Source organism: Carassius gibelio, chromosome A3 (assembly GCF_023724105.1).
Source record: "Carassius gibelio isolate Cgi1373 ecotype wild population from Czech Republic chromosome A3, carGib1.2-hapl.c, whole genome shotgun sequence".
NCBI lineage: Eukaryota > Metazoa > Chordata > Actinopteri > Cypriniformes > Cyprinidae > Carassius > Carassius gibelio.
The window spans coordinates 11,466,247-11,489,762 of record NC_068373.1 but is presented as its reverse complement, the minus strand read 5'-3'; the positions used below and the strand labels follow the sequence as shown (position 1 = coordinate 11,489,762).

At 37.3% G+C, this 23,516-nt stretch overlaps 2 protein-coding genes across 3 annotated transcripts in view; both read left to right on the top strand.

Moving 5' to 3' along the window:
- The window catches only part of scn4ab (sodium channel, voltage-gated, type IV, alpha, b), a 45,434-nt gene extending 32,212 nt beyond the window's left edge, over positions 1-13,222 (top strand). The window contains exons 5-25 of one of the 2 annotated variants that reach the window (XM_052543569.1): positions 165-293; positions 1,875-1,966; positions 2,096-2,353; positions 2,471-2,534; positions 2,872-3,013; positions 3,387-3,584; positions 3,683-3,896; positions 4,000-4,238; positions 4,365-4,538; positions 5,422-5,778; positions 6,009-6,359; positions 7,536-7,653; positions 7,736-7,890; positions 7,978-8,151; positions 8,782-8,904; positions 9,081-9,362; positions 9,447-9,500; positions 9,622-9,763; positions 9,847-9,947; positions 10,060-10,330; positions 10,616-13,222. In XM_052543569.1, coding sequence (XP_052399529.1) covers positions 165-293; positions 1,875-1,966; positions 2,096-2,353; positions 2,471-2,534; positions 2,872-3,013; positions 3,387-3,584; positions 3,683-3,896; positions 4,000-4,238; positions 4,365-4,538; positions 5,422-5,778; positions 6,009-6,359; positions 7,536-7,653; positions 7,736-7,890; positions 7,978-8,151; positions 8,782-8,904; positions 9,081-9,362; positions 9,447-9,500; positions 9,622-9,763; positions 9,847-9,947; positions 10,060-10,330; positions 10,616-11,844 — 4,867 coding nt within the window. In that variant the 3' untranslated portion in view covers positions 11,845-13,222. Of the gene's footprint in view, positions 1-164; positions 294-1,874; positions 1,967-2,095; positions 2,354-2,470; positions 2,535-2,871; positions 3,014-3,386; positions 3,585-3,682; positions 3,897-3,999; positions 4,239-4,364; positions 4,539-5,421; positions 5,779-6,008; positions 6,360-7,535; positions 7,654-7,735; positions 7,891-7,977; positions 8,152-8,781; positions 8,905-9,080; positions 9,363-9,446; positions 9,501-9,621; positions 9,764-9,842; positions 9,948-10,059; positions 10,331-10,615 lie in introns of both variants that reach the window. The other variant, XM_052543563.1, reaches the window with a different exon arrangement.
- Positions 13,223-20,799: 7,577 nt separating this feature from the next.
- Positions 20,800-22,991, top strand: gh1 (growth hormone 1). Its single transcript, XM_052543582.1, has 5 exons — positions 20,800-20,865; positions 21,168-21,307; positions 21,512-21,628; positions 22,065-22,226; positions 22,332-22,991. The coding sequence occupies exons 1-5, from the start codon at positions 20,856-20,858 to the stop codon at positions 22,533-22,535; spliced, it is 633 nt and encodes a 210-aa protein (XP_052399542.1). The 5' UTR covers positions 20,800-20,855; the 3' UTR covers positions 22,536-22,991.
- The last annotated feature ends 525 nt before the right edge of the window (positions 22,992-23,516 follow it).

Genomic DNA, 23,516 nt, shown 5'->3' with positions numbered 1-23,516 from the left:
AGGAAAATTTTAAGACATTCTTAATTTATTTCTGGGGCACAACCCTGATATTTAAAGCTCTAGACATGTAATCCACAAAAAATAAGCTAACCAGCTACGTAAAGAGGTTATTGAGACACATTTATATGCCTTGATTGTTTATTGTATAATTTGGTCCCTTTTAGGTACGTTTTTACTGGCATCTACACCTTTGAGGCGCTTGTAAAGGTGCTGTCCAGAGGCTTCTGCATTGGTGATTTCACATTCCTGAGAGATCCGTGGAATTGGCTGGATTTTATGGTCATCTCCATGGCGTAAGTATGACTATAACCTGAACGTAAAATCAGAGGTTAAACAAGCCAGCGCAAACATTTGTTATGGCTCTAAATGTACTGACAAATCTGTAAAATGTGCTTAATGTGAAATACAAAATGTTGCATTATAAATACTTTAATTTATCTTGTAGTTAAATGCAAAGAGATTGTTCAGAAGAGGATTGGAATAGTTTTATTTTTAACTGCAGTTTCCGTAATCAGATGCCATTCTGAGTAGTCAGTGTAGTGTGTGACTAATCGGTTTTTGCTCGGTCAGATTATGTGGTGCATGAGATAGCTGGGGCCTGGCAAACACATTAGACACAGAAGCATTGTGAAAATACCCACTAAGATGTGAGAGGTCAAAGGTCAGTTTGTTTACAGCATCACCAAAAGTGTGAGGAGGCTGTGAGCAGGTCCCGGTCCTCTGAAGACAGTCCTCTTCAGCTTCTCCATACGTGTCCCTAAGGTCCATCCTCGCTTCCCTTTACAATCACAGCCTGGCTGAATGAAAATGTTTATCCACTTGTAAAGCGAGATCACTTACCAGGCCTATTCTTAGCAGTAAATCTCAACTTCACACTTTGGCCCCCCTCAGCAAACTAAAAGGCTGTGCTTTGATTGTAGTTCTGACGGTGTTCAAGGACTTTTAAGATCCCAAGTTTTACCATTATTACTATTTCATTCCTTCTGCTGTCATCCATAGTTTTCCTTGGTACCAATAACTAAAAGTATTTTATATGTATTTATATAATAATACATAGTATTTGAACTATTTTAGTTGCATTTCATCAGAAAACAGAACAAATGTTAATCCTAGTGTGATGTCTAGTCAAGCCAATTTTTTTTTTTTTTGTAAACACATTTCATTGATGCTTATTTCTCTCACTATTCTCTCACGGTATTTTAGTAAATGTCTCCTGTACTACTTTAACATAAATTCAGTAGCCTGAAGTTTACAGACTTCATAATTACATGCTGTGATCCAGTTGCCCAACAGGCATCTCACTTGCTATTGGTCCATAGTATACACATAATGATGCCATTTGGCTTCTGTGATCGACTGTTGCACTCAAGCTAAATATAGTCTACACTGAACATATCTCTTACCCCAGCAAGAGAGACTCTGCTTGAGCAGACTCTTAGAAAAATATGAAAGTTCACTTCAATAAAAGAGATTCATATGAGTGCACACTTTCTTCAGCCATACTGTAAATATTTCAAAAGAAGAACATTAAAAAGTGACATAAATAAATAAATATCTGGATCAATGCTAACATGTTGGAACCGGTTGTACCTAATCTAACACTGACTATTGTCTATCCATTTAATGACATAGTCTATAATAGTGCTCTATAATATATATTTTTCACTATTTAAAAAAATAAACAATAGTCAATGTTTGGTAAAAGCCCCAATTGTAAAAATGTGACATGTAATGGTATTATGCAGTTCAAGGTTTTATATACATATATGCACTATATACAGTACACACACACACACACACACACAGTGTCAGTGGAATAATTGTGAGGTTTTAAAATAATAAGCATTGTAATCTTGAATTCACTTCATCCACAGGTACGTCACAGAGTTTGTGGACTTGGGGAATATATCTGCCCTGAGGACTTTCCGTGTTCTTCGGGCCCTAAAAACAATTACTGTAATCCCAGGTTGATAAATCATGTCATTTCACATGGCTACAGGAAATATGATTGCTACTCATTCACTTTAACGTCAGTTTGTTTTTTGTATAATTTGGTAATACTTCAACTGATGTTTTGTTTAACTGCAAATTCCAGGTCTTAAAACCATTGTTGGTGCCTTGATTCAGTCGGTGAAGAAATTGGCGGATGTCATGATCCTCACTGTCTTCTGTCTCAGCGTGTTTGCTCTCATTGGTCTACAACTGTTTATGGGAAATTTGCGGCAAAAGTGCATCAAGTCTTTTGACTGGAGCAACAGTGATAACCTGACCGTGCTCTTCAATCACACTGAGTTTAATGGCACTGAAACGGCCAACAGCACATTCAACTTTCAGGAATATATTGAAAATCCAGGTGACTTGTGTCTTTTTACCTCAGTAATGTGACATGATATTACTTAATTTTGACCATTTTAATGCTCAGATACTCCTGCATTGGTTTTGTTTAGTGATTTTCATTCCTTTGCCATAGAAAACTACTACTATGTGCCTGGGCATATGGATCCGTTAATTTGTGGTAACAGCTCTGATGCAGGGTATGTTATTCAAATATGATATTTTCTGTCATTGTATTCTAATTGGGCATTACTTGTTGGGGCTGGGTATGGTTGTATAGGGGGGTTGGGTTGGTATAAAATGTAAAAATGCAATTTCCAACAATAAAAAAATCTATGACAAATATGATATTTTCTATCATCTAAATCAACCTTTACATGTGATCATCTAAATCAACTTTGAACTGTAATTTTGCATTACCATCAAGTAGAAATTTCAAAGAGCTATATACTGATTGTATTCAAAGAAGTAGTTTTCAGCAAACTGAATTCATATATATGGTTGATTCAATTATCTGTTTGACATTGCTGTTCACAGGAAGTGCCCTGAGGGGTACACATGCCTGAAAGCTGGCCCAAACCCAAATTATGGCTACACTAGTTATGACAGTTTTGCATGGGCTTTCTTAGCCCTTTTCCGGCTAATGACTCAAGATTTCTGGGAGAACTTGTTCCAGTTGGTAGGTACTGTATATGCACCTTGTTAATGTCACTTTGTTCTTTGCTTTCTTTCACGTGATAATACAATGCCATTTTGTTATATTTAATAAGGTTAACAAAATGAAACAAACTGCTCCATAACAAATCTTGTACAATACTTAAAATTCGTTAAATGTAAAAAGTGAATGCCTGTTTTATGTTTGCTACCTTTGTAATGTTTAGGGTCAGGGTTAGAATTTATTTATTTATTTAAAAAATTTTTTTTACGAAAATTCTATTTTATTCATAAAGGACACAGTAAATAAAGAAGCCTTTCCGTTGATTGCTGATAACTGCCGATAACTGCTGTTTTTGAACATAAATGATGCATAAAAAGTCTCTTAAATATTTCAGACACTCCGTGCAGCAGGGAAGACGTACATGATCTTCTTTGTAATCATCATCTTCTTGGGTTCGTTCTACCTCATCAATCTGATTCTGGCTGTGGTGGCCATGGCGTATGCTGAACAGAATGAAGCCACCCATGCAGAAGCAAAAGAGAAGGAGGAAGAATATGCAAAAATCCTGGAACAGCTCAAGAAACAAGCTGAGGTTTGTCATATTTGTAAGCTTCGCAGCTTAGCTTAGAGCCTTGAATAATTTGGTTAGAATGATACTAATTGCTAGTTCTGATTTTGTCTGCTGTCAAGCAGCAAAAGAACAACATGGTCAATGGCAGTAAGACATCATTATCTAGCAGAAAGAAAGGTGATGATGACCAAATTCAGAACGACTTTGATGGGATCGCATTGAAACCTCTCTCAAAGTCAAATGGATCCAAAGGCAGCATGAATTACTTAGAAGTCCCTAACACGCAGATGAGAAAATCAAGTGCAGCGAGCGCTGCAGACGATGCTTTAGATGGTAAGTTCACATTTCACTTCTGTGTAAATAGTGAGTTCCACAACAATTAAAGAAATCAAATCATACTTTTGTGTTTTGTGTATTAAAATACTTTCATCAATAGAGCTGGAGGATATTCAAAGGCCGTGCCCTCCCTGCTGGTACAAGTTTGCTGACATATTCCTGAAATGGGATTGCTGCTTGCCATGGGTGAAATTAAAGAAGTTTATCTACCTAATTGTAACGGACCCTTTTGTGGATCTGGGCATCACCATCTGCATTGTGCTCAACACTGTGTTCATGGCTATGGAGCACTATCCTATGACTCAACATTTCGAACACATGTTGACAGTGGGGAACCTGGTAAATAGATCTACCTATCAATGTTAATTTAAACCTTTATTGAAAACTGATACTTTATAGTTGTTTTGCCAGCATGCAAAAGCTGATGTTTTCCTTGAATCATGAATTTCCTTCCTTCCCCTGCAGGTTTTCACTGGTATCTTTACAGCAGAGATGGTGCTGAAACTTATTGCACTGGACCCATATTATTACTTCCAAGTTGGCTGGAACATTTTTGACAGCATAATTGTGACCATGAGTCTGGTGGAGTTGGGCTTAGCCAATGTTGAGGGCTTATCTGTGCTGAGGTCCTTCCGTCTGGTAGGAAAAAATTCATTTTCTGACTGACTTTTAAAGGGATATTTCACAAAATGGAAAAAGTTGAATAAATAAAGTCTGACATCAGTTAGCTACTCACCGTTGAACCAAACAAATACGTACTACTTTCTTATTGAAAAGACAAAAGAAGTCAGAACTACTGGAAGTGGGTGAGGACCAATGGCTCTTAAGCTCAAAAAATGTAATAAAATACCATAAAATGGTCCAGATGATTCATCAATATTCCAAGCCTTTATAGCCATATGATAGTTCATGTGTGGAAAAAGCTGAAATTAAGACATTCTTTAATTGAAAAATTAACTTGACAGCAGTGGTCACCATTCATATTAATTTTCTATAAATAATTCCCTTTTCACTGTAAGAAAGAAATCCATACAGGCTTCAGAAAAATGCATGATGATTAAATTAATTTATTTAAAAATTAAAATATTTTTAAAATGATAAATTTCTATTTTAATTTACAGTATATTCAAATGCATTTTATTCCTGTGATAGTTACCAGTCTTTGGTGTCACATGGACTTCACATGATATCATTCTAATACAATGATTAAGAAACATTCAACAGTTTTTAACAGTGTTAAATACATTTTTCAAAAGAACCGTATTTATTTGAAATGGAAATATTGTGTAACATTAATAACGTCTTTTTTTACACTTTTGATCAACTGAATAAATCCTTGCTAAATGAAAGTATAAATTTCTTTTTATTATTGACCCTAAACATGAAGTGAGTGAAACTGTTGTTTTTGCATTTTAATAAAAAAGTACATTTTAATACACTTTATGTACAAAAAGTGTTGAAATAGCAATGTCCAAAATTTCAGTACTGAACTATTTATTCAAATCATGACTGTTGGTTGCAGATGCGTGTGTTCAAGCTGGCAAAATCTTGGCCAACACTAAACATGCTGATAAAAATCATTGGTAATTCTGTGGGTGCTCTTGGGAACCTGACCCTTGTCCTGGCCATTATTGTCTTCATCTTTGCTGTGGTGGGGATGCAGCTTTTCGGAAAAAGCTACAGGGACTGTGTGTGTAAGATCTCAGAGGATTGCGAGCTCCCTCGTTGGCACATGACAGATTTCTTTCACTCGTTTCTCATCATCTTTCGCATTCTGTGTGGGGAATGGATCGAAACAATGTGGGACTGCATGGAAGTGGCTGGCCAAGGCATGTGCATCGTCGTCTTCATGATGGTCATGGTGATAGGAAACCTAGTGGTGAGTGATTTTCCTTCTTAGATAGATAGATAGATATATTACATTTAGATATTAAAAGTTGTGATGAAATATTTGTATTTTTAATTTTTAGACAATTAAAAACTGTCTTCATACTATTCTGTTCTTAAATAGCCACCATTCCCCATTCTTGCTGTACAGTTTTAGTATGTCATTGTATTTAATCTTTGGGTTATTATTATTAGTTTTTTTTTCTTAATCTCGTCTTGAAGGTGTTGAATCTCTTCCTGGCTCTGCTGCTCAGCTCCTTCAGTGGAGACAACCTGGCAGCGTCTGATGATGATGGGGAGATGAACAATCTGCAGATTGCCGTTGCTAGAATGACAAGAGGCATTGACTGGGTAAAGGCCTTCGTTATCGGACATTTCACACAGTTTCTGGGACTGAAGCCAAAGGAAGAGGGTGTGAAAGCAAACGAAGAAATCGATTCTAAAGTGGCCACCATGAATTCCAGCCTGTCCGTTATCAAAGTGCCTATAGCCAACGGTGAATCGGATGATGACGATGATGGCAACAGTTCTTCTGAGGATGAAGACAAAGAAGATATCGATAAAAATAGTAAAGTGAGTTTTTTTTTTCAGTGCAAAATTCTGACAGCTGAGTCCATAAAATCTTATGTGAAATGTCACACTGGTTGCCAAACTTGCCAGAGTATCACTGACATCCGTCCATCAACACCTTCTGACACTTAGACGAGTCTCAAATACTGTGACACCTACAGAGTCAATCTCGAGCCCTGTGGGTCATCTTGTTTAGAGAGTATGTCTAAGGAATGGCAGAAACCATGTGACACGGTGACAGGGCGTGAGAGAGAGCGACAGCATATGATTAGTTACCTTACTGAACAATGTTCTGACCAGCACCCATTTTAAGACAATCCGTTTAAAAAAGCATGTCAGTGCTGTAAATCCCGACTGCACTATGTACCAATTTCCTGTAAAATGTACATATTTCCAGTTCAGGTCATACAATTTTTTTCATATTTTATTTGTACTTTAGTAGCACACTGGCCCTAATTCATTAGGCAACTGCTTTTTGGGATGCCTTTGGATCAGGTAACACCAGTAAGTCCATATGTCATGCCCCATGTGTCGCACAGCCCTCATTTCACATCTAGCTACGGTATGTGTCAGAGAGAGGGAACATTAATGCAGAATTGTACTTAAGTCTCGTCTCAACAATCAACTGTTTGTTTTTCTTTATATGTTTTATATCTTTGATTTGATTTTCTCTGAGAGTCTTTCTATTCTACGATTTGAACTAAACCATGTACTGTATGACCAGTTGGCGAGTCATTTGGCGTTACACTACACCTTTCCATTGATTTGTGAATGCAGGACACAAGTTTTGTTGCAATTCAAAGTTCAAGTTTGGTGAAGTCTGGCCTGTGAATTTAGGGGACTGATATGTCATGGCATGACCTTTTAGCCAGTTCAAAACAACACAAACTTTAAATCCACAAAATTGCAGTAAAATGGAGTCTGTAGTTTATTTTCACATTTTTGGTGCATTATATGTTAAATCCCATGTGTTGGAGCAGAGTTGGAACTAAAGTCTGTCGGACAGTTTGGACATCCCTGGTCTAGTGTGACCATGGCTTTGCTCGATTTTGCCACTTGGGACAAGTGTGAGCCTCTCTCAAGCTATTTGAAACTAGCCAGTTTGCAGAGGATGTTTAGTTGTTTGCGAAAAGTTGTAATCGTACCAGAAATTGACCTGCAGTGTTTTCATCTGGACAGAAGACAGATGGAGATGAATCATCAACCTGCAGCACAGTGGACAGACTTCCTGATGTAGTAGAGGTGGAAGAAGAGGAAGAAGAGGACTCCACCGTCCCTGAGGACTGCTACACAGAGAGTGAGACATGAGCGATGACTTATCACTGTGTGTAGTATTGAATTATGTTCTTGTTAATGTTTTTGTTTGTCTGCATTCCCAGACTGCATCAGGCGATGTCCTTGCTTGGAGCTGGATGTTACCCAAAGTAAAAGGAAGGCATGGTGGAATTTCCGTAAAACCTGCTTCTCCATTGTGGAGCACAACTATTTTGAAACCTTCATCATCTTCATGATCCTCCTCAGCAGTGGAGCTTTAGTGAGTCCATTGATAAACCATATTTCCACTTAATTAACCACAGCCCACTGAAACCTCGTTTTTCATATGTATATTTCTTTTTATTAGGCATTTGAGGACATATACATTGAACAACGAAGAGTGATTAAAATCATTCTTGAATATGCAGATCAGGTCTTCACCTATGTTTTTGTCATTGAGATGCTTCTGAAATGGGTAGCCTATGGCTTCAAGGTCTATTTCACAAATGCATGGTGTTGGCTGGACTTTCTCATTGTTGATGTAAGTTTTAGTTCTTCCTAATTCCACAGAATATTTAGAGTTAAAGTACACTGACATTATTGTTTAACCTTGCTAAGAAACTTGTGATGCTTAAGACAAACAGATCCCTGTGATCCTTAAGACAAATTAAAAAATCCATCCACTAAAAATGCATGAATACTTTGTCACAACAAATCCCACTTCCGTTTGAATTTGGTTCATATTTCAGTTGTGTTAATTCGCACAATTTTAATTGCAAATTTCAGTACAGACTTCAATACACATCCCCCCCCAAAAGAATTAAAAGATTTTATATATATATATATATATATATATATATATATATATTTGTAAAATCTTTTAATTTATATATATATATATATATATATATATATATATATATATATTATTAAAATACATAGATATTCTTAACAATGTCATATTTATGTGTTTTTAAATATTTTATAATAAATGGATCAGGTCATTTCTAAACCTATCACTGATAACTAATATGGATTTTAAATGCAAAAGAAGGGTTATTATTTACTGTTTATTACTATTTTGAGAGATGCCTTCAAGATGTATTATTGATGAAGAATAACCGAAAATATACTTTAAGTATTTTTATTTTTTTTATGAATATTTCTGCAGGTGTCCCTAATCAGTTTGACTGCAAATATCTTAGGCTACTCTGAACTGGGGGCCATAAAGTCTCTCAGGACTTTGAGAGCACTGAGACCTCTTCGAGCTCTCTCCAGGTTTGAAGGAATGAAGGTGAGTTTTCTGCTGTCCATCCTCAAATCCTTAATATTATTAGCTCTCCTTGTTCTCACATCTCTTTTTTGTATATTGTGCTGTTGACCATCTTATACGGTTTAAAACCATAAACTGCGGTGAAGGTTAACAATTTCATGTTTGGTTCCAAGCTCTCATGCTTTCAATATGCACAGGTGGTGGTGAACGCGCTGGTGGGGGCCATCCCATCCATCTTCAACGTTCTCTTGGTCTGCCTGATCTTTTGGCTCATCTTCAGCATCATGGGAGTCAACCTTTTTGCTGGAAAGTTCTACTACTGCTTCAACTCAACGTCCGAAGAAGTTTTCCCCATCACTCAGGTCAACAATAAGAGTGAGTGCTTCATGCTCAAAGAGGCTGATCCAAATGTGCGATGGATGAATATGAAGGTTACCTTTGATAACGTAGGCATGGGATACCTCTCCTTACTGCAAGTGGTGAGCCCTCCATAAACAGATGTGCATTAATCTGTAATGTTAAAATTTGGATACTTTAAAAATTTGTTTTAATTTGGTTTCCAGGCAACATTCAAAGGATGGATGGACATCATGTATAGTGCTGTGGATTCTCGTGAAGTAACGTTGACTTCAGCCTTTTACTAAGAGATTGCTTGGGACAGTCTCACACTGTATGTGCAGTATTGTTCTCCAGTAGAACATGTGTTATTCTTAAGCATTGTTTTTGTTCTCTGTGTAGGTTGAAATGCAGCCGGACTATGAGTCAAACCTCTACATGTACATTTACTTTGTCATCTTCATCATTTTTGGCTCTTTCTTCACTCTTAATCTATTTATTGGTGTCATCATTGACAATTTCAACCAACAAAAGGCAAAGATAAGTGTCGACACTTGGTCTCTTGGATTTAAAGAAACACTAAAATGCCTTCTGTCATGGAATCATTGTCTCTCTGTCTATACTTAGGAGGAACTGATATCTTCATGACAGAAGAGCAGAAAAAATACTACAATGCCATGAAGAAACTTGGCTCCAAAAAGCCACAGAAACCAATTCCAAGGCCCACGGTAATATATACAGTCTTTCTCTAAGATTAATCATTAAAATGAATAGACTTGAACATGAGTATTAACTGCACCTCCTTCTCTTCTGGATGCTCTTCTCTTCTGATGTTTGAAGAACTGCTTCCAAGGTTTGGCATTTGACCTGGTCACCAAGCAGTTCTTTGACATCTTCATTATGGTGATGATCTGCCTGAACATGGTGACCATGATGGTGGAGACGGATGACCAGAGTGAAGAGAAGGAATATATCCTGTTCCTTATCAACTTGGTCTTCATCATACTCTTCACCGGGGAGTGCATTCTCAAGATCACCGCCTTGCGCTATCACTACTTTTCCATTGGGTGGAACATTTTTGATTTTGTTGTGGTCATTCTTTCAATTGCAGGTAAGTCTGTAATCGTGAAGTGGAAAATGAGTCTCAATGTGTCAACGACAGGACATTTTTTGGTTCAATGTATTTAAAATTCAAATATAGTTAATGCAATGGCTTCATCCTCTATGTCATTCTATTATGAGCATGTTTTTTAAAGAAAAAATTAAAGTAATAATAATAAAAAAACTTTAGAAAACACTTGAAGGCAAAGAGTACCTTTCACTTGTTGAAGGCAAGATTTTCTCTTATATATCATTGTTTTTAATATTTCCTTGTTAATTATTTCTCATCCCACAGGTCTTTTGCTGGCAGATCTCATCGAGAAGTACTTTGTGTCGCCTACGCTGTTTCGTGTCATCCGACTGGCCAGAATTGGCCGCGTCCTGCGGCTCATCCGGGGTGCCAAAGGAATCCGGACGTTACTGTTTGCGCTGATGATGTCACTTCCTGCCCTCTTCAACATCGGCTTGCTTCTATTCTTAATCATGTTTATTTTCTCCATATTTGGCATGTCCAACTTTGCCTATGTGAAAAAAGAAGCGGGCATCGATGACATGTTTAATTTCGAGACCTTCGGGAACAGTATCATATGTTTGTTCATGATCACAACCTCCGCCGGCTGGGATGGTTTGTTGGCACCTATACTCAACAGCCCGCCAGACTGCGACCCGGATGTGGAGAACCCGGGATCGCCTGTCCGAGGAAACTGCGGCAATGCTGCGGTAGGCATCGTCTTCTTCTGCAGCTACATTGTCATGTCCTTCCTCGTCGTGGTCAACATGTACATAGCCATTATCCTAGAAAACTTCAATGTAGCGACGGAAGAAAGTAGCGACCCCTTGTGCGAGGATGACTTCGAGATGTTCTATGAAACCTGGGAGAAGTTCGACCCCACTGCCTCTCAGTTCATCGCTTACAGTAGCCTGTCTGAATTCTGCGACACGCTAAAAGACCCCCTGAGAATCCCGAAACCGAACACCCTTACATTGATCACAATGGACCTTCCCATGGTCCCTGGCGATAAGATCCACTGTCTGGACATTCTCCTGGCCCTCACTACACATGTGCTGGGAGATTCTGGCCAGATGGATGCCATGAAAGCGACTATGGAGGAGAAGTTCATGGCCAACAATCCCTCGAAGGTTTCGTACGAGCCCATCACCAGCACTCTCAGACGGAAGCAAGAAGAAGTGGCCGCTTCGACCATTCAAAGTGCCTACCGTAAGCACGTTCTCAAACGTGGCCTCAAACAAGCCTCATATATGTATAGAGAGAAGACAAACTCAAAGAGACACGGTGAAGAGGCTCCAGAAAAGGTGGGGATGATATCTGAGAAAATGAGTCATCTTTATGGAGATCAAGCCATTGAGGACAACAAACCTACGAGTTTCTCCTTCTCTCAACGTGGGAAACCACTGTATGGGGTTACAGTGAGAGTACAGAGGGATGTGGTCTTGCACTCTGCTCCTTTTCCCGCTCCTGACTCGTCAGCCACTGCAGAAAAATTGAGGGAGTCCATTGTGTAACAGGTTTAAGCCATACTCTACACGTAAGCTTTGGAAAGCCCAGCAATACAGAGCCCTTTTAGGAGATTGTTTGTTCAGGGTTATACCTCGGCACACAACAGCCAGTTTGAAGGAGTCAGTATGGCGAACGGCAACGAGTTATAATCAATATTACTGATGCAATCGATGGTTACTCCTAGTACTGCCCTTGAGAATACGATCACCAATTGTTTGTCTAATGGCCCTGAAAATGGTTGAGCTCTTAGTGCAGACATCGATGATTTTCAAGCACAGAGCCTTAAATAACAATGTTTTTAAAAGAAAAAATTGTAATGATTAATACTAATCGTTCAAAATAGATAGAACTGGAAGGAAAACCCATGAGTTTCCATGATACCTGGCAAAGCCTAAAATAAATAGTGTTTTAAGAGTATATTACAGATCATTTTTGTAGTATCTGACTTTTACTTTTTATCAGAATTTTTCACAGTTCAATGTGACTAGTATTTAAAATAAACTCATTTGCACTAAATAAAAATAACCCTGGTAGAATGGCTTAATAATCAATATTTAACAAAGCATATTAGTCTTAATAGTTAACTGTAAAAAATATATATATTAGCCTTAACACAGACTTTACTAACTGCAGTAAATCAGGTTTTTATTCTGGTAGTATTTTAAACCTTGAATCAAATAAAAGCAGAATCTCTAGTTGGGCCAAAGACAAAAATATGACTCTAAGATTAACTAAGTCAGACCATAAAACACATAAATTGTAAAGAGTCTTCCAAACAGTTAGTTACCCAGCTGAACATATTGTAAATATGGATTCTGGTATGTTTAAATTGCCTAATGAGCTTTTTTGGTGTGCAGGGTGTACTTGTAAATTGTTTATCGCAAGTATATAGTCTCTGAAATCTTTGGCTTCTTTATGTAGGTTATTTTTATTTATTTTTTTACTTTTAGATATAATTTATTATGAGTCAGATAGGAGGTTTTGTTCTGAATGTCAAGTTGTTCAGCTCAGTTGTATAGTGATAATGGATATGATGTCAATATACAGAGAATATTTTATAGATGAAACTATGCAAAGGATTGCTTGAACAAGGCATATAATGTCGGAAAAACTACATGTATGAATGGATGTGCCAGGGTCAGAAGAAAAAAAAATAGCTATATTTTTCTAAGCATTGTGTGTATGAAGTTCTGTGGACACAGTTCTCATGTCTACTATGTCTCCAAAGACTGACCTAATGTGACTCTTAGCATCCCTATCATGTTTAACTGTACCTATACTCATCCAGCATTCAGTTACTCACTCATAAATGTTTTTACAGTTTTATGATCAACATTTTATTATGAAGTTAAAAGGTTAGTTCACCGAAAAATGAAAATTATGTCATTAATAACTCACCCTCATGTCATTCAAAACCCGTAAGACCTCCGTTCATCTTCTGAACACAGTTTAAGATATTTTAGATTTAGTCCGAGAGCTCAGTCCCTCCATTGAATCTGTGTGTATGGTATACTGTCCATGTCCAGAAAGGTAAGAAAAACATCATCAAAGTAGTCCATGTGACATCAGAGGGTCAGTTAGAATTTTTTGAAGCATAGAAAATACATTTTGGTCCAAAAATAGCAAAAACTACGACTTTATTCAGTATTGTCTTCTCTTCTGTGTCTGTGGTGAGTGCGTTCAGAACACAGCAGTGTATGATTTCCGGTTCGCGAATGAATCATTCGATGTAACCAGATCTTTTTGAACCAATTCACCAAATCAAACTGAATAGTTTGAAACAGATCAGTTCTCTAATAAGCATTAATCCACAAATGACTTAAGCTGTTAACTTTTTTAATGTTGCTGACTCCCTCTGAGTTTAAACAAACCAATATCCCAGAGTAATTCATTTACTCAAACAGTACACTGACTAAACTGCTGTGAAGAGAGAAATGAAGATGAACACCGAGCCGAGCCAGATAATGAACGAACGTTTTAAATGATTCAGTTCGATTTGGTGAACTGGTTCAAGAAGATCCGGTAACATCGAGTGATTAGTTCGCAAACCACTAAACTGCTGTTTTGAACTCGAAGTCATAGTTTTTGCTACTTTTGGACCAAAATGTATTTTCTATGCTTCAAAAAAGTGACCCTCTGATGTCACATGGACTACTTTGATGATGTTTTTCTTACCTTTCTGGACATGGACAGTAGACCGTACACACAGTTTCAATGGAGGGACTGAGAGCTCTCGGACTAAATCTAAAATATCTTAAAACTGTGTTTCCGAAGATAAACGGAGATCTGACGGGTTTGGAACGACATGAGGGTGAGTCATTAATGACATAATTATCATTTTTCGGTGATCTTACCCTTTAACAATTGATCTGTCTCTCAAGTAAGCGATTTAAACTTAACAGGTTTTTGTTTTTTGCTGGCAGTTTTAGAGTTTTTTGGATAGCTTTTTTCATCTACTTTTTATTTTTTTATTGAATTGGAGAAAAATGCACCTTTCAAGATAAATGTTTTGCTATTAAACATGCACTATGCTACCAAATTTAATGAAGCCCTCCAAGCTAAATTATTGGAACAATTAAACGGGAAGTTTCTAATGCTTTCAGACTTCAGACTATTCATGACATTTCTATCACTTTTATTATATTTCTTTGGAGAATTCAAACCAAGAGAAAGGGGTGGAGAGCAGACAGGTGGAGGATTACTTGGACAAATGCAACCTGTACCTAATTCAGTTTTTCATGCAGTAATAATGTGACAGATATGAAAATGAGAATGCACAAGCTGACAATTTCTATATTTGCATAATAACTGAATTCTAGTATCTACAGAGGCCAAATGCTTTCAGAAAAACGTTCTCATTTATCATTTTTTAATTAAACTGTACGAGAAAAATTAATAACAATATTAATCAAAATGTATTTAATGTTAAGCAATGATTATTTGACAATGATTATTAAATTTTCTAATGAAATCAAATTGTGGAATTTTTGTTTAATCATTTTTAGATGTCGTTTAATGTTCTCCTTACCATTACTAGCACTGGTTTGACACCTCACAGTATCTGTCACTTGCTGAATGCATGTAATAGATCTTGAAACATTTGTAAATGTTATTGTCTATTCTTTCTCTGTTTACATGACTGAAATAAACTTTTGTCTTTGGCTACGTTCACACTGCAGGGCTTAATACTCAGTTCTGATTTTTTGAAAAAAATAGATTTTTTTGCAAGGCCATTCACATTTCCAATTAAATGCGACCTTTTGCGATCTCCTGTGTGAACATGAAATGACCCAGAAGTGACCCGCATGCGCAGAAGAGTACTCAATGGTGAACGACGTCACTCGTTGTTTGCGGAAGTAGCTAACGTTAAACATGGATGTTTGTATTTGGCTCGGAGGCTTTTTATTTTTCGCTGGCATTGGAGCCTGGATCGTCTGTAACCACGCTCGGCCATTTCGCTGGAAATGTTTTCGTAAACCGCCCGGTTCCGATAAGAGCCTTCGAGTTTGGCCTGAATAGAGCTGTCACCCCAAATATTAATTAAATCTGTGACCTCGCTTCCCTTCCATTGACTGGTCTCAGCAGCATCATCCGCCAAGGTTGTTGTTTATCTTCTCGTTCCCGCCTACTTCAACGCAGAATTATGATGTTTGTAGCGTATCAATGACGTACGGGTCGGATACATGTGGCCTGGCCGTTCAGACGCATTTGAAAAGATCGGATACGTATCGGATTCAGGACCACATACCCAAGTGGCTTGGGTCACATTTGAAAAGATCGGATCTGTGTCGTTCAGACTGTCGTGAAAAGATCAGATACAGGTCGCATAGGTGCAAAAAAATCGGAATTGGGTCGTTTCAGCCTGCAGTGTGAACGTAGCCTTTGAGTCTTTTTTTTATGTTCTAACAATATATCATGCAATTAATAAATGGTAAATTGAACGTTTACATTATCAAAACTGAATATTAAAAATAGCTATATTTTGAAAAGAGGTCATATTATGTTGCTAAAAATAACATTATTTTGTGTATTTGGTGTAATGCAATGTTTATGTGGTTTAAGGTTTCAAAAACACATTATTTTACACATACTGTACATCATTGTTGCTCCTCTATTCTCCAACTTTCTGAAACACGTAAATTTTTACAAAGCTCATCGGCCTGAAAAGCGAGTTGTGCTCTGATTGGCCAGCTATCCATTGCGTTGTGATTGGCCGAATAACTCAAGCGGGTAATGGAAATGTTACGCCCCTTACCATACTGTGATGCCCTGTGTGCCTGACAGGTAAGATAAAATGTCAGAACACTGGCGTGATGAGACAAAACCAATAAAAGCCATTAAAAACAAGGCATTTGTTGCATCCAGTTGGGACATAATAACTGATTATATTGACTTATACTGTCTTTTTATGCATTGCATTGCATATCGCGTTGCATAAACATAAAACCATGTCTGCATTTGTGATCGGATGAATATTTGAATATTTGGGTTGGACTGTTCTGGAACAGTGTTGTATACAACTTAACCACTGATTTCTAGTTGTGTAACTTTGCTTTCACAACAAAACACAAAGTGTCTCCACAACATGGCTCCAGTGGCAACAGCGAGGATAAAAGATACACCTTCTTTCTTTGCATAAACATTTGGGCGGTGTTATTCAAATCTTCCCACATTGTGACATAGACATGTGGGGACGTGTTTAAATGAGACGTTTTAGGAAGGCGTGGTTAACTTTTATAAAGAATGTCTCTTTGGATTTGAGACTGTAGTCTTTGCAACTTTACCGATCTTCTTTACAAGAGATTACAACACTCCAAAGAGAAAGGAAAATTTTTAATGACATCATATGACTCCTTTAACTTCCAAACTGCTGTTTGCTTGTCACTTTTTCTATTGCAAATTGTCCAGCTGGTAGGGCAAACATACGCCATCCTGTGTTCAAAATACTTTCTATTTATAGTACCATTTAAACAGGTTTATTATATTATTTTATTTTTTACAGTCCATCAGATTTAAAATATAATTTGGATGACTTTACCCCAGAATACACTTTAAAGACTAAAGTCAAAAGGCATAAATATCTGTTGAAATGAATAAACTGCATGTACTTTAGAAGTAAATAAGGCTTCAAGAACTTCAGACAAGGCATTAGTGACTCTCTCATTCTCTCTCTCTCTCTCTCTCTCTCTCACACACACATTCAAACCTATACACATAGGAACACATGCCACTCACTGGACATCGTAGAACTACTTCGGCATCTCCTGGATCACAGCAGTCCAAGTGCCACGCATACAAATCAGGTCAGAGGTCAGCTGTGAAGCCTGACCTCAGGACAGGCGGTTCAGTGTGTTCACTCTGACGAGTGGAAGCCGCGTGGTGTTAATATGCTCATTCATTCTCACTGCCGTCTGGGTGACACACTCTGTGTCAAGGGTTTATTACTGGAGAGAATATTCTTCAAATAAACCCTCATCATTTACAATGTCACTGAAAGTAGATGTTTCTTCTCTCTCTCTCTCTTTCTCTGGCTTTATTTATTTAAGGGCTGTTTATCAATAGAAACGGGGCAGGACATTATCGTGATGAAAGGATTGACACACAACACAGGCCAGAACCGTATTAATCCAAACAAACACCACTGCGTCTGGAGTATATGCACTAATCGCTAAGTCACAGATCCGGTCTATATTAGGTAACTTTTCAGAACGAACATGTGGGAGGTGATTACTGATTACTGAATGCATTACTCATTCCTCAGCACTTTTAGGATGCAAAAACCTTTGTTCAGGTCAAGTGTGCATGCAGCCTTTATGTAAGCTAAGGAAGCACTGGAGAAGCTCGTCCAGTCAACGAGTGGTGCCTCCAAAGCAAAGAAGCCGCAGCTGCCTGAAAAGATGCAACATGAGATGACTCAAAACTGTGATGAGTAGCCTGTGGAATCAGAGAGCGGGTGGGATGGAGTCAGTACATTCCAGGGTAGATGTGTAACATCGCCCCATTTGAAACAAGAGTTGACGAGAAGTGGGAACAAGGTGGTGTTTGCTTTAAAGGAAGAGCACAGCTTATCCTGGTCCCCAAACCGTTTAACGACACAGAAATACAGGTTGTGAGTTTGTGCAGAAAAGTTAAAGCCAGGAGTGGGCCAATGATGTCAAAAGTTCAAGACTAGTTTACAACGAAAGGGTCAAAGGTGAACATGCAGCAGGTGGCATCAAGGTACCTTACATGTGCAATGACAATAAAGTTGAATCTAATCAAGGGCAGGTGCCTTCTCTTTGCCTAAAGGTTGTCAAGTATATATTATGGTGCTACAAACACCAATGCCGTTCAGTCAGACTTTTTCTACAGACTTTAATCTAGCAGCCAAGATTTTCATACTTCCATTACGCTATTTTATTTTTGTGTGTCTGATTGTGACAACGATCCGTTCTGTTGGCCAGAGGAGCGGAAGCGAGTCAGACAGTGTTTTCTTTACAGACTTTGTCATGTAAATGTGTTTCCGGTTTGTAAAGCTGTCTACTTAGATATGTGATCGTAGCAGTATTGCGCCAAGTCACCTTAACTTCAGATAGAACTATCTCCATTTTCTCCATTACAATCACTGATAGGATACTTCAAGCTAATTGCAAACATTCTTTTAGAGCTCTTCAATGCTTTAATCAACATTTCAAGGGGCTCACAGTGCTATCCACCTTAGTTTTCAAAGCGGAAGTAAGCTATTTCTCGTGAATGTCAGAGACTTCCGATTCATTAATGGCTATTTTTGTTTCGCTAAAATAACTTCTCAAACATCAAATTTCATTCAAGCTCGAAAACTTCATTGAATACAGCTTCTTTAGAAAATATCTTGAATTTATTGGCGCCATCTTGTGGCTAGAAATTAAATGACAAACTATTCCCATACAAAACGCAGCACTATATAATATTTCTCTTACTATTCCTTATCAAGTTGGTATGTGGAGGAATGATAGAGTTCCACCTGACAAAGCTTTCTTCAAGGAGTTTTGTTTTCTCACACTTGATTGACAGGTGCCAAGTTCAGGCAGTATTGACAGTCATCAGAATGCCCCGTATGAACAACAGCTGAGGCATCATGGGGGATTTTTCTCTGGCACCTGCTTCCATTCCGATTGTAACCACAGGGTGGAAGTAACTTACAGTCTTTAAATGTCTGTGGTGCCTCTCAGTTCTGTTTTCTCTCTGTAGAAGTTTCTCTGGCAAGCTGTTCTGAAGAGCTCAGTGTGGCCCAATGGAGCGCGTGTCTTATAAATCATTATCTTACCCATGAGGGAAAACACTTATATAGACATAGACATCTTATATGGAAAAAGAGTAATTTTACCTGAATACTGTGTGAATCTCACAAAGCGCTCATATCTTATACCCCAAAATCAAAAGAAAATGAATCTATTGGTGCTCAAAAGATATGATGTTTTGATGTTTTTGGACATTTGTATTTTGGATGTTTTTGCAAAAAAAAAAAAAAAAAAAAACAACAACAACAACATCAAACAAACTAATGTTATTGCAATTTTAAGTTGGGTAGGTCATTTTCAGCTGTGAGTCCCATTAAGGGGGGTCTGGTTAACAGTTAAAAATTATTATTTTACATTTCAGTATATTAATTTATTCCTGTGATGGCAAAGCTGATTTTTCAGCATCATTACTCCAGTGTCACATGTTTCACAGGATGAAAAATTCGTTCTGCTGATATGTTAATTTGCTGCTCAAGAAACTCATTATAATCCTTTTTTAAAACAGTTGTCCTGCTTAATATTTTTTGTGGAAACTGTGATGCACTACCATTCAAAAGTATGTGGTAAAATATTGAAGAAAGAAAGAAAGAAAGAAAGAAAGAAAGAAAGAAAGAAAGAAAGAAAGAAAGAAATGGATACATATATTTATCATACCTTAAATTGATTAAAATATTTATAATTGTATAAAAAAAATTCTAATGAATTATATATACAGTTTTCAGAAAAAAATATTAAGCACCACAATTGTTTTCAGCAGTGATTTTTTTATAAGAAATGTTAAGTGAAAGAAAAAAAAAGTAAGTGGAAGGTATAATGTTAAAGGTATAATCATCATAAACTGACATCAATCAATTTTAGCTATAATACTGTTTATATTTAAATAGACAGTGGGTTTTTAAATGGGCCTAATTGTCTTGAACATAAGCTCCCAATGAAGAAAAATATTGTGTTTTACAACAGAATTCATTATCTTTAGGCAAATTATACTTTTTATTTATTTTGATTTGTTAGTAAAATATGACCCAGATGTTTCTAATCTGTTATCGAACTAATAAATGTCCTTTACCGATAATCTAGCGTGACAGGCGAAACAGCCATGAGGTTCAGATAAACAGATTGTATTCTGTTATTTCCCACAAGGGATTAAACTATGACATTTCACACCCCCAAGACTGCTGAATATTACACACAGGCCAACAGCTCCCGCATCCCCACAGTGACAGCAAACACGTATATGACCTGATTTCCTCTCATATATATTGAGAACATGTCCTTTTGGAAGAAGATGACACCATTTACAGGTGACGTGGCAATGCTACATGCTTCTTATTGTATAGACTAGTGCTGCGCCAATGACAACCACCGGATTCAAATATAAGAGTGGTTTGTAAAACATTTTCAGAAAATAAAGGCCGCAATTTTTTCCATATTTTCACATGGAGAGGAAACTTGCTGTTGTATTTCTTTCATATCAATATTATTTCTTTCAATAAATAAAACCATGACCTTTCTTTGTCTCCAACATCATCCCAGAGTCATGGAAATAGCCATACACATAAATGACCGGAACCACTGCACTGGTTCGTATACACGCAGCAATGCTTAATAAAACATAGTTCTCATGTTTCAACTCTCATGCATTAAGATGAATCAAAACATGTTCATGCCACATATAAATATCAGTACCTGAGCCAGAAAAGCAAACATTCACAAGCTTTTAACTTAGCCTGCAAGAGTTTGTCTATACCCTGAGCGAAATGGCTAGAGGTATGTCTGTGATGCTTTCTGTTGCATGTTATTTGTAGTACTTAGGACATGGATATCGTATCTTATTCTTTTTAAATATCCCTATTTAGTTATATATTTAATTCATTTATTATATATGTATTATATATATTTTTCTTACCTGTAAAAGTAATTGTATAGTTTTAAGAGGATAACAAAATTGGATAAAACATTTTTTTTCCCTTCAAAATCTTGATTTCATTGGTTATTTGGTAAGTTTTTCAGGAGATTTGAAACCAGTCTGTTTCAGATGAAAGACAAATCTCCTTCTTTTCCTCTCCTAGCATTAGTGCTGTTATCGGTGGTGCTGGTTAGTTTGTTGGTGAACCAGGGGAGAGCATCAGACAACCAGCGGCTCTTCAATAATGCAGTCATCCGTGTGCAACACCTGCATCAGCTGGCTGCAAAAATGATTAACGACTTTGTAAGATTCTCATTCAAATCTATTCAGGACTAATAGGTTTAAAAGTGAAATTTTAACTAACTACACTGAAGCTTAGGACTTTGAAAACTCATCTGCGAACTTCTGTCAGATGCAATTATTTAGTTTTTTTTGAGTGAGTTAAATGTATTATAAAGAATCAATTTTAAATACAATACTAAATACAGTTTGCCTTTTGTTGTCAAGGAGGACAGCCTGTTGCCTGAGGAACGCAGACAGCTGAGTAAAATCTTCCCTCTGTCTTTCTGCAATTCTGACTACATCGAGGCGCCCACTGGGAAAGATGAAACACAGAAGAGCTCTGTGAGTAAACTATATCATTAAAAATTCAATCCCAACATGTTTTGTCCAAAGGGTTTTCGGATTGGAGGGGGCCACAAAGGGTATTTTGAAAAGTTTGGAGAAAAACAGTGTAAAAATATAAAAATGCATAAAAATAATGATAAGATTTAACTAAGTACATTAATATGATTAAAATAAGTAATAACCAGTAGAATAAGGCAAAATTATAATAATAATAATATTAGAAAGTTGTTTAAATAAATGAATAATAAAAAAGAAATTTGGACCACAGTGAGCAGTAAAGGTAGATGCTAAGAGATGAACTGTTTCCATCACATTTTGCATATCATAGTTTGAGAAGCATTTGGAATTGATTAAATATGGGCAGCATAAACATAAAAAAATGGCCAGTGGTCTGAAGCCTTCAATTTAATAGTTTTTTTTTTTCTCTCTTCAGATGTTGAAGCTTCTTCGCGTCTCTTTTCGCCTTATTGAGTCCTGGGAGTTCCCCAGCCAGACCCTGAGCGGGACCGTCTCAAACAGCCTGACCGTCGGCAACCCCAACCAGATCACTGAGAAGCTGGCCGACTTGAAAATGGGCATCAGTGTGCTCATCCAGGTGAGAAAGACAAGCAAGTGTCTAGCGATCATACCAGGAGGTGTGACAGCATCTTCACACCTTATTAGACAGCTATAAGATCATTTTACATTTGTTTCTGTGCAGGCATGTCTCGATGGCCAACCAAACATGGATGATAACGACTCCCTGCCGCTGCCCTTTGAGGAATTCTACTTGACCATGGGGGATAACAGCCTTAGAGAGAGCTTTCGTCTGCTGGCTTGCTTCAAGAAGGACATGCACAAGGTCGAGACCTACTTGAGGGTTGCAAATTGCAGGAGATCCCTGGATTCCAACTGCACCCTGTAGATGGCGCTGGTGATTGCTAGTCAATGCCTTGAACACGTTTGTGCTTTGCTGCAAATCTAAGACCAGTTTAAAGTCTGGTCTTATATATGCAGGAAATGTCAACCAGGCATGTCTAGGTCTGTGTTTTCTTTTCCCTCCCATATTTAAACCTTACCTATGTATTTATTCTTCTCATTGGGGAGTGCTCAGAAATTAAAGCCGTTCCTTTAAAACGTGAAAGGCTATAACACTTCACAGTGGTGCTAAGCAATTTCTGGCAATATTTTCAAATGTGGCCTAATTGACTTAAGTCAAAGTACTGACAATGGGTTTAGAAAAGGGCTAACTATCAGTGTTACGTCTTAAATTGGATTGGTTCACTCTTCAGTGTATGTACGTAAACATTTGTCTCATAGATTATGCTCTGCTTATTCGTACTCTCTTCAAGCGCTGTATTTTTCTCCATTAAATTTTTAAGTTGCATCCCATGTTCTTTTTCCGTGTGGTTTAATTGTCCTGCCTGTCTTAACATGCACACATAAAAGTAAAATTTCAGATCAAAATATGTTGCTGTTCCCTATCATGAGCTGTAATGCGTACCAAAACAATGAGCAAGATAAAACTGACCGACAATTTTACTGTTGCTATTAAGCTACAAATATTGGCACATTAAAACAACACATGCCAAAAAGATAAATTTAAATAAATAATAAGAAAAATAAAAGAATTATCGACGCAGTGTCGCAGATCTCTACATATCAACCGGATGAGACAAGATTACATTTTTAGAATGTTTACAAATTATGTTGTTTTATTATTGTGGACGCTTTCAGAACGTCTGGAACGTGCTATTACGTCACCGAGGAAACTCCAGTTTGTGAAATCCTTTCAGAATCCTTTCACTGATCCAATCACAGCGCATTACGTAATATGACGTCCAAGAGAGCGAAATGCGATTCTGTTTACGGAAGTCGCAGAGGGCAGTGTAATTATTCACATTAT